The 10,990-nt window shown below is 49.5% G+C and overlaps 1 protein-coding gene across 13 annotated transcripts in view; it reads left to right on the top strand.

The window, feature by feature from the left end:
- Positions 1–6,350: 6,350 nt before the first annotated feature.
- Positions 6,351–10,990, top strand: part of MSH2 (mutS homolog 2) — a 136,042-nt gene continuing 131,402 nt past the window's right edge. For 4 of the 13 annotated variants that reach the window (XM_063618051.1, XM_063618052.1, XM_055240844.2 and 1 more), the window contains exon 1: positions 6,427–6,704. In XM_063618051.1, coding sequence (XP_063474121.1) covers positions 6,494–6,704 — 211 coding nt within the window. In that variant the 5' untranslated portion in view covers positions 6,427–6,493. Of the gene's footprint in view, positions 6,705–10,990 lie in introns of all 13 variants that reach the window. The other 9 variants (XM_055240848.2, XM_055240853.2, XM_055240854.2 and 6 more) reach the window with 6 other exon arrangements.

Genomic DNA, 10,990 nt, shown 5'->3' with positions numbered 1-10,990 from the left:
CCTAGGCAACAGAAAGAGACCCTGTCTCAAAACAAATAAACAAACAAAACAGAAAAATAAAAACCCATAACGATAGAAACCTCAAACCCTATAGCATGACATTCTTGAGTATGCTCACATTCCCCTTTCTTGAGTGCGTACTTCTCGATTTACAATAAATCTCTGTACTTTCACTATTTTCCAATTCGTCCCTGAATTCCTTCTCATTTGGTGTCAAGAGCCTGGACAGTGGCTGGGGTCAAAGTCCCACCGGAATCATGGGACCTCCCCTAGTCCCCCGGTATCATAACTGTTGGATATACTTTTTTAAATATTTATTTATCGGCCAGGCGCGGTGGCTCATGCCTGTAATCCGAGCTCCTTGGGAGGCTGAGGCGGGTGGATCACCTGATGTCAGGAGTTTGATACCAGCCTGGCCAACATGGTGAAACCCCATCTCTACTGAAAATACAAAAATTAGCCAGGTGTGGTGGCGGGCACCTGTAATCCCAGCTACTCAGGAGGCTGAGGCTGGAGAATCGCTTGAACCCAGGAGGCGGAGATTGCAGTGACTGGAGATCATGCCATTCCGCTCCAGCCTGAGTAATAGGAGGGAAACTCTGTCTCAAAAAAAAAAAAGGCCGGCATGATGGTGCATGCCTCTAATCCCAGGTACTCGGGAGGCTGAGGCAGGAGAATTGCTTGAACCCCGGAAGCAGAGGTTGCAGTGAGCTGAGATCACGCCATTGCACTCCAGCCTGGGCAACAACAGCAAAACTCTGTCTCAAAAAAAGAAAAAAGAAAAAAGTGTTTATTTATTTATTTTTGAGATGGAGTCTCGCTCTGTTCTCAGTTCATTGCAACCTCTGCCTCCTGGGTTCAAGTGATTCTCCTGCCTCAGCCTCTCAAGTAGTTGGGATTACAGGTATGCACCACCACACCAACTAATTTTTTTTTTGAGACCGAGTCTCACTCTGTTGTCCAGGCTGGAGTGCAGTGGAGCAATCTCAGCTCACTGCAACCTCTGCCATCTGGGTTTAAAGTGATTCTCCTGCCTCAGCCTCCCCAGTAGCTGGGATTACAGGCGCCTGCCACTGCATCTGGCTAATTTTTGTATTTTTAGTAGAGACAGAGTTTCACCATCTTGGCCAGACTGGTCTTGAACTCCTAACCTCGTGATCCACCCGCCTCGGCCTCCCAAAGTGCTGGGATTACAGGCCTGAGCCACTGCACCCGGCCTAATTTTTGTAATTTCCGTAGAAATGAGGTTTCACCGTGTTGGCCAGGCTGGTCTTGAACTCATGACCTCAAATGATCCACCTGCCTTGGCCTCCTAAAGTGCTTGGATTACAGGGGTGAGCCACTGTGCCCGGCCCTGGCCTGATCTACTCTAAATAAGAATTTATCAGCCAGGCTCAGTGGCTCACTCCTGTAATCCCACTTTGGAAGGGCCTAGGCAGGTGGATTGCTTGAGTCCAGGAGTTCAAGACCAGTCTTAACATGGTGAAACCCTGTCTCTTCTAAAAATATAAAAATCAGTGGGGCATGGGGGGCTGCACCTGTAGTTTCAGCTACTTGGGAGGCTGAGGTGAGAGAGTCACCTGAGCCTGGGGAAGTGGAGGCTTCAGTGAGCTCTGATCATACCACTGCAATCTAGCCTGGGCGACAGTTAGACCCTGTCTCAAAAAAATAAATTAATTAAAAAAAGAATTTATCATGAATAGTTAATACATGCACATGGTTGGAAACAAAGGATACTGTTAAAACAGTTTCAGCTGGGCACGGTGGCTCACACCTGTAATCCCAGCACTGTGGGAGGCCGAGTTGGGTGGATCATGAGGTCAGGAGATCGAGACCATCCTGGCTAACACGGTGAAACCCTGTCTCTACTAAAAATACAAAAAAATTAGCCGGGCGTGGTGGCAGGCGCCTGGGAAGGCTGAGGCAGGAGAATGGAGTGAACCTGGGAGGCAGAGCTTGCAGTGAGCCGAGATCACACCACTGCACTCCAGCCTGGGCAACAGAGTGAGACTCCGTCTCAAAAAACAAACAAAAAAACAGTTTCTAAGACAAATTGATTACAAGTGCATATCAAATTTTAATTTCAAGCTCGTTTCCTTTCCAAGCAGGCTAAATATTCCTCTTAGACATTTTGTAGAAAAGAAGCATGTTAGAGTCATTAGTATTAGCCTGGAGAAAGCAAACAATGTCTGGAATCATTAGCTATCTTCTAAGTCTAGTTAAAGGTAACTGTCTTGTGCCAAGGCTGACAGTGAGCTAAATGAACTTTTTTTTTTCATCTTGCTCTGTTGCCCAGGCTAGAGTGCAGTGGTGCGATCATAGCTCAATGCAGCCTTAAACACCTGGACTTAAGGAATTTTTCCACCTCGGCCTCCCAAGGACTACAGGTACATGCCTGGCTAGTTTTTTAAACTTTTTTTTTTTTTTTTTTTTTTGAGACAGAATCTTGCTTTGTTGCCCCCACTGGAGTGAAGTAGTGTGATCTTGGCTCACTGCAACCCCCACCTCCCGGGCTCAAGCTATCCTCCTGCCTCAGCCTCCCAAGTAAATAGAACTACAGGCATGTGCCACCAAGCCTGACTAATTTTTGCATTTTTAGTAGAGACAAGGTTTCACCATGTTGCTCAGGCTGGTGTTGAACTCCTGAGCTTAAGCGATCCTCCCACCTCAGCCTACCAAAGTGCTGGTATTACAGGCATGAGCTGCTGTGCCTGCCTTACAGTTTTTTTATAGAGATGAGATCTTGCTATGTTGCCAGGCTGGTCTCCAACTCCTGGGCTCAAGTGCTCCTCTGGCCTCAAGTCTTCTAAAATGTTGGGACTACAAGCATGAGACACCATGCCTGGCCAACTCATTAAAGTCTATCAGAAATGGTAGCCCTCTAAAGGGGTAGCACATGACATCAGACTATAATACTCAGGTTTGAGGCTGGGTGTGGTGGCTCACACCTGTAATCCCAGCACTTTGGGAGGCCGAGGTGGACAGATCACTTGAGATCAGGAGTTCCAAACCAGCCTGGCCAATATTGTGAAACCCATCTCTACAAAAATTACAAAAATTAGCCAGGTGTGATGGTGTGCACCTGTAGTCCCAGCTATTTGGGAGGCTGAGGCAGGAGAATCACTTGAAATCAGCGGGGGTGGAGGTTGCAGTCAGCCGAGATTGTGCCACTGCACTCCAGCCTGGGAGACAGAGTGAGACTGAAAAAAATAAAAATAAAAATATAAAATAAATAAAACTCAGGTCAGAAACACATCTTCTTTCTCAGTATACAGTCTTGCTGCAGATTCTGTAAGCACACAGACGGTTAAGCATACAGAATCTGGAAGAAGACTGGATTCTAGATCTATCACTTACTAGCTCTGTGATCTGGCGCAAGGCCAGGCAATTGAATTTTAACCCGTAGGCCTGAGATTTCTTTCTTTTTTTTTCTTTTGAGACAGAGTCTCGCTCTGTCGCCCAGGCCGGAGTGTAATGGTGTGGTCTGGGCTCACTTTAACCTCCGCCTCCCGGATTCAAGCGATTCTCCTGCCTCAGCCTCCTGAGTAGCTGGGATTACAGGTGCCTGCCACCATGCCAGGCTAATTTTTGTATTTTTAGTAGAGATGAGGTTTCACCATGTTGGCCAGGCTGATCTTGACCCGCTGACCTCATGATCGGCCCGCCTCAGCCTCCCAAAGTGCTGGGATTACAGGCGTGAGCCACTGCGCCCCCTAGAGATTTCTAAATTGAGCTGATTGTCAGGAACATCCAGGGAGCTTTCAAAAATGATTCCAGGCTAAGGCCGGGCGGGGTGGCTCACGCCTGTAATCCCAGCACTTGGGGAGGCTGAGGTGGGTGGATCACCGGAGGCTGGGAGTTTCAGATCAGCCTGACCAACTTGGAGAGACCCCCATCTCTACTAAAAATACAAAAATTAGCCGGGCGTGGTGGCGCATGCCTGTAATCCCAGCTACTCCGGAGGCTGAGGCAGGAGAATTGCTTGAACCTAGGAAGCGGAGGTTGCAGTGAGCCGAGATTGTGCCATTGCACTCCAGCCTGGGCAACAAGAGCAAAACTCTATCTCAAACAAACAAACAAAAAACAAAACCAAAAAAACAAAAAATGATTCCAAGCTGGGCACCGTGGCTCACACCTGTAATCCCAGCACTTCGGGAGGCCGAGGCGAGCGGAACAGGAGATCAAGAGACCGAGATGAGACCATCCTGGCCAACACGGTGAAACCTCGTCTCTACTAAAAATACCAAAATTAGCTGGAGGTGGTGGTGCACACCTGTAGTCATAGCTGCTCGGGAAGCTGAGGCAGGAGGATCGCCTGAACCTGGGAGGCAGTGAGCCGAGATTGCACCACTGCACTCCAGTGTGGTGACAGAGCCCGTCTCAAAAAAAGAAACAAAGGTTCCAGGGCTCCACTCCAGAAATTAAGACCCATTATGTGTGGGCTGGGCACAGGAATATGTTTAAATCCCCCCCAGGGTGATTCTGCTTCTGAATTAGGTTTTGGAACCACTTCCATGGGGAAAGGGTAAACTCAACTGGAGAATGCAAAAACCTTTTTTTTTTTTTTTTTTTGAGACAGAGTCTCGCCCTGTTGCCCAGGCTAGAGTGCAATGGCGCGATCTTGGCTCACTGCAACCTCCACCTCTCGGGTTCAAGTGATTCTCCTGCCTCAGCCTCCCAAGTAGCTGGGATTACAGGCGCCCACCACTACAACCGGCTTTTTTTTTTTTTTGTATTTTTAGTAGAGACGGAGTTTCACCATGTTAGGCTGGTCTCGAACTCCTGACCTCAGGTGATCTGCCCGCCTCGGCCTCCCAAAGTGCTGGGATTACAGGCGTGAGCCACCGCGCCCGGCCAGCAAAAACCTTTTCTAAGAGTTAATTTTGCAGGATGGATCCTGAGCTCCTTCAGGTGTTTGATAACATTTTATTTTTTGAGACAGAGTCTGGCTTTGTCACCGAGGCTGGAGTGTAGTGGCGCAATCTTGGTTCACTGCCACCTCCACCTCCCAGGTTCAAGCGATTCTCCTGCCTCAGCCTCTCGAGTAGCTGTGATTACAGGCGCCCCCCACTATGCCCGGTAATTTTTTTATTTTTAGTAGAGACGGGGTTTCGCCATGTTGGCCAGGCTGGTCTCAAACTGCCGACCTCAGGTGATCCACCCGCGTTGGCCTCCCAATATGCTGGGATTACAGGCGTGAGCCACTGCACCTGGCTGTTTGCTAACATTTTAAAATTTCAACCTTCCTCTTCCTTAACTGGTCTTCCCCTACCCCCCTCAAGATGGGGTCTCTCGCTCTGTCGCCCCAGCTGCGGTGCAGTGGCGTGAACATAGCTGACGGCAGACGACCTCCTGGCCTCAAACGATCCTCCTGGCTCGTGCTCCCGAAGTACTGGCATTATGGCGTGTGACACCATGCCTGGCGCCAAACGTTTGTCTTTTTATTTATTTTATTTTGTATTTTTTGAGACAGGGTCTTCACTCTGTCGCCCAGGCTGGAGTGCAGTGGCACAATTTACGGCTCACCGCAGCCTCGACCTCCTGGGCTCAGGTGATCCTCTCTCCTCAGCCCTGCTAATATATGGGATCACAGACGTGGGTTTTACCATGTTGCCCAGGGTGGTGTCAATCTCCTGAGCTCAAGTGATCCGCCCACCTCGGCCTCCCAAAGTGCTGGGATTACAGGCGTGAGCTACCGCACCCTGCCACAAACGCTTATCTTCTAACGTACCATTTCATTTACTTGCTATATGCATTATCTGAATCTTCTCATATTAGAATGTAAGCAGAATAAAGGCAGTGATTTTTCTTTTTACTGGCGATCGTCAGAGCCAAGAAGAGTCTGGGACATAGCAGGCCATATAAATATTTTTGAATGAGTGAATCATCAACGAGTGGATGAAACGATAATGTGGCTAATAGGCAGCAGTAAGGAGGCTGTGTAGAATAAACCCGTAATCCCGATGTTGGCAGTTTGCTTAAAAATAAAAAGGGAGGCGGTCGGAGAGGGGCACACGTTTGAACAAAATACTGGGAGAAGGAGGAAGGCTAGTTTTTTTTTTCTGTTTTCAAGTTTCCTTCTGATGTTACTCCCATGCTTCCGGGCACATTACGAGCTCAGTACCTGCCGGAAATCTCCCACCTGGTGGCAACTTACCCTTGCATCCACCCACCCAGAGGCTCCAAGCCTCGCAGCTGAGTAAACACAGAACTGATCTCTACTAAGGATGCGCGTCTGCGGGTTTGCGCGCGACCTAGGTGCAGGCATGCGCAGTAGCTAAAGTCCCCGGCGTGCGCGGGAAGCTGGGCCGCGTCTGCTTATGATTGGTTGCCGCGGCAGACTCCCACCCACCGAAACGCAGCCCTGGAAGCTGATTGGGTGTGGCCGCCGCGGCCGGACGCAGCTCGGGGGACGTGGGAGGGGAGGCGGGAAACAGCTTAGTGGGTGTGGGGTCGCGCAGTTCCTTCAGCCAGGAGGTGAAGAGGTTTCGACATGGCGGTGCAGCCGAAGGAGACGCTTCAGTTGGAGAGCGCGGCCGAGGTCGGCTTCGTGCGCTTCTTTCAGGGCATGCCGGAGAAGCCGACCACCACGGTGCGCCTTTTCGACCGGGGCGACTTCTATACGGCGCACGGCGAGGACGCGCTGCTGGCCGCCCGGGAGGTGTTCAAGACCCAGGGGGTGATCAAGTACATGGGGCCGGCAGGTGAGGGCGGGGACGGCGCGTGCTGGGAAGGGACCCGGGACCTTGTGGCGCGGCTCCATTCCCGCCTCAGAAAGTGGGCGGTGAGCAGCCTCTCCAGCGCGGAGGCACGGGGGCGGCACGTTGGTGCTTGTGGGGATTCCGCCGTCCCCAGGTTCTGCTTGGCTCCGGAGGAACGTCCCCCTCAGCCCTGAAACTCGTGCCTCTCCAGCCGCCCCGGATCTGAACTTGTGATCACGGAGTGTTTACGTCGTGCCAGGCATTTTAATGCATTGTTCTAGTTCATTTTCCAGCAGTCGCATTCCTCGCCTTGGCCCTACATGTAGCGCTCATTACAAACACGGCCAGAGTCTCTTACTACAAACAGCAGCCAGGAGTGAGATTTAAAATAGACGGGGGGTTTAGGAGACCCTTTTATGACACCCACGTAATAGTGCTCCCACGACGCTCCCATTTATACCGCCGGTCCAGCTAAGGGGCTGGTAATGGAGCGCCGTTGAAGAGCAGTATGATGAAGTCAGGACCAACGGACTCTAGAACTGGGCTGCTTGGGATCAAGTCGCTGCCCCTCTGCTTATTAACGTGTGACCTTGGGCTAGTCATGGACGCTATCTGCTTCAACTCAGCATTCAGTGCTCACCGTCACCCGACCCCTCTATCCAGGATTATCTCTCCCTGGAAAGCTACAAACGTCTCACCCTATGTGGGCCACATGTTCTGGATAGGCCTAGTTAACCTCTTTTCTCCCTGTTTTCTTTGCGCTTTCTTGCAGTTATGTAGTTATGCTAATGAAAAGAGCATCCTAGGGGGAGTAGAGTTTTGGATTCTAGTCCTGACTAGAGGACTAGTGCAAATGCGATGCTCCTGATGAAAAATGTTTCATTCGTTAGATATAAATGTGTTAGGCAGGGTTATGGACACTAGATGAAAAAGAAATACCTCTACTTTCATAGAGATCACTATTGGAGAGCAAGGCAGAAATAATTACAATTCAAGTTGGAGGCTTATGGAGGTGAGCTTGTAAGAGGTTACAAGAGGCGCCGAGGCAGGATCGCCAAAGACGGAAGACTTTGGAAGAGTCTCATATAACGGAAGAGGCGTCGTATGAGACACCAAAGTCCACGTTGAGTCTTGGGGGACTAGAAGTTTGCTAGGGAGAGGGCTTGAAACGAGGTAGACTGGCGTTGCTGGTGTAGAAAAGGAAGGTGAGGAGACTGGCCCAGGTGGGTGGGATTAGATGACCAAAGGGTTCTCGTGTGGTGTTGAGCTGTTGGAATTTTATGCTGTAGCCAATGAAAAGTCTGAAGATTTTTTTTTTTTTTTTTTTTTTGAGATAGTCTTAATCTGTCGCCCAGGCTGGAGTTCAGTGGTGTAATCTTGGCTCACTGCAAGCTCCACTTCCTGGGTTCAAGCGATTCTCCTGCCTCAGCTACTTGGGTGGTGTACGTGCCACCATGCCTAGCTAATTTTTGTATTTTTAGTAGAGATGGGGTTTCACCATGTTGGCCAGGCTGGCCTCAAACTCCTGACCTCAAGTGATCCGCCCACCTTGGCCTTCCAATGTGCTGGGATTACAGGCATTAGCCACTGCACCTGACCTACATATATTTTACATAAGACTTTAAAACAGGTTGGGCGCAGTGACTCACGCCTGTAATCCCAGCCCTTTGGGAGGCCGAGGCGGGCGGATCACGAGGTCAGGAGATCAAGACCATCCTGGCTAACACGGTGAAACCCCGTCTGTACTAAAAATACAAAAATCCCAGCACTTTGGGAGGCCGAGGTGGGCGGATCACAAGGTCAGGAGATCGAGACCATCCTGGCTAACACGGTGAAACCCTGTCTCTACTAAAAATACAAAAAATTAGCTGGGTGCAGTGGCAGGTGCTTGTAGTCCCAGCTACTTGGGAGGCTGAGGCAGGAGAATGGTGTGAACCTGGGAGGCGGAGCTTGCAGTGAGCTGAGGTCGCACCACTGCACTCCAGCCTGGGCAACAGAGCGAGACTCCATCTCAAAAAAAAAAAAAAAAGACTTTAAAACAAGTTATAATAAAGGACAGGCCAAGTGCAGTGGTTCATTCCTGTAATCTCAGCACTTAGGGATGCCGAGGTCAGAGGATAGCTTGATGATAGGAGTTGAAGACCAGCCTGTGTAACATAGGGAGACCCATCTCTGCAAAAAAAATTAAAAAGTTACCATCTTTAGAACTTTTGATTTTTATGTGTAGACTCCATATAAGCAGAGGGTCTATGCTTATTCACTATTTTATATCTATTACCTTCCATAGTCCCTGCACATATAATAGGTGCTTCATAAACAACTGAATGAATGAATAAATTACTGAGAAAACGCTGGAAGTTTTTGGGTTAGCATTGTGTTAGGTGCTTGATATGGTTTGGCTGTGTTCCCACCCTTGTCTCATCTTGAATTCCCACGTGTTGTGGGAGGTACCTGGTGGGACATAATTGAATTATGTGGGCAGGTCTTTCCTGTGCTGTTCTCCTGATAGTGAATAAGCCTCACAAAATCTGATGGTTTTAAAAACAGGAGTTGCCCTGCACAAGCTCTCTCTCTTTGCCTGCTGCCATCCATGTAAGATGTAAATTGCTCCTTCTCACCTTCTTCAATGATTGTGAGGCCTCCTCAGCCATGTGGAACTGTAAGTCGATTAAACCTTGTTCTTTTGTAAATTGCCCAGTCTCAGGTATGTCTTTTTTTTTTTTTTTTTTTTTGAGACAGAGTCTGGCTCTGTTGCTAGGCTGGAGTGCAGTGGTGTGATCTCGACTCACTGCAGCCTCCGCCTCCCGGGTTAAAGCGATTCTCCTGCCTCAGCCTCCCAAGTAGCTGGGACTATAGGCGCATGCCACCATGCCCGGCTAATTTTTGTATTTTTAATAGAGACGGGATTTCACCATGTTGGCCAGGATGGTCTTGATCTCTTGACCTCGTGATCCGCCCACCTCGGCCTTCCAAAGTGCTGGGATTACAGGCATGAGCCACCACACCCAGCTGGGTATGTCTTTATTGGCAGCGTGAAAACGGACTAAAACAGTAAACTGGTACCAGTAGAGTGGGACGCAGCTGAAAAGATACCCGAAAATATGGAAGCAACTTTGGAGCTGGGTAACAGGCAGAGGTCGGAGCAGTTTAGAGGGCTCAGAAGAAGACCAGAAAATGTGGGAAAGTTTGGAACTTCCTAGAGACTTGTTCGATGGCTTTGACCAAAATCCTGATAATGGTATGGATAATGAAATCCAGGCTAAGGTGGTCTCAGATGGAGATGAGGAACTTGTTGGGAACTGGAGCAAAGGTGACACTTGTTATGTTTTAGTAGAGACTGGTGGCATTTTGCCCTGCCCTAGAGATTTGTGGAACTTTGAACTTGAGAGAAATGATTTTGGGTATCTGGTGGGAGAAATTTCTAAGCAGCAAAGCATTCAAGAGGTGACTTGGGTGCTGTTAAAGGCATTCAGTTTTAAAAGGGAAACAGCATGAAAGTTTGGAAAATTTGCAGCCTGACAATGTGATAGAAAAGAAAATCCCATTTTCTGAGGAGAAATTCAAGCTAGCTGCAGAAATTTGCATAAGTAATGAGGATCCCAATGTTAATCCCCAAGACAATGGGAAAAATGTCTCCAAGGGCATGTCAGAGGCCTTTATGGCAGCCCCTCTCATCACAAGCCTAGAGGCCTAGGAGAAAAAAGTGGTTTCATGGGCCAGCCCAGGGTCCCCATGCTGTGTGCAGCCTAGCGACTTGGTGCCCTGCGTCCCAGCTGCCCCAGCTGTGGCTGAAAGGGGCCAACCTAGAGCTCAGGCCATGGCTTCAGAGGGTGCAAGCCTGAAGCCTTGACAGCTTCCAGGTGGTGTTGAGCTGCGGGTGCACAGAAACCAATAATTGAGGTTTGAGAACCTCTGCCTAAGTTTCAGAGATGTATAGAAATGCCTGCATGTCCAGGCAGAAGTTTGCTGCAGGGGTGGGACGCTCATTGAGTTCCTCTGCTAGGGCAATGTAGAAGGGAAATGTAGGGTCAGAGCCCCCCACGCAGAGTCCCTACTGGGGCACCGCCTAGTGGAGCTGTGAAAAGAGGGCTACCATTCTCCAGACCTCAGAATGGTAGATCCACAGACAGCTTGCACCATGTGCTTGGAAAAGCTGTAGACACTTAACTCCATCTCATGAAAGCAACCAGGCAGGGTGCTGTACCCTGCAAAGCCACAGGGGCAGAGCTGTCTAAGGCTGTGGTTGCCCACCTCTTGCATCCGCATGACCTGGAGGTGAGACATAGAGT

Source organism: Symphalangus syndactylus, chromosome 14 (genome assembly GCF_028878055.3).
Source record: "Symphalangus syndactylus isolate Jambi chromosome 14, NHGRI_mSymSyn1-v2.1_pri, whole genome shotgun sequence".
Lineage (NCBI taxonomy): Eukaryota > Metazoa > Chordata > Mammalia > Primates > Hylobatidae > Symphalangus > Symphalangus syndactylus.
Note: the sequence above shows the minus strand (reverse complement) of the source record. Positions and strands in the feature narration are given on the sequence as shown.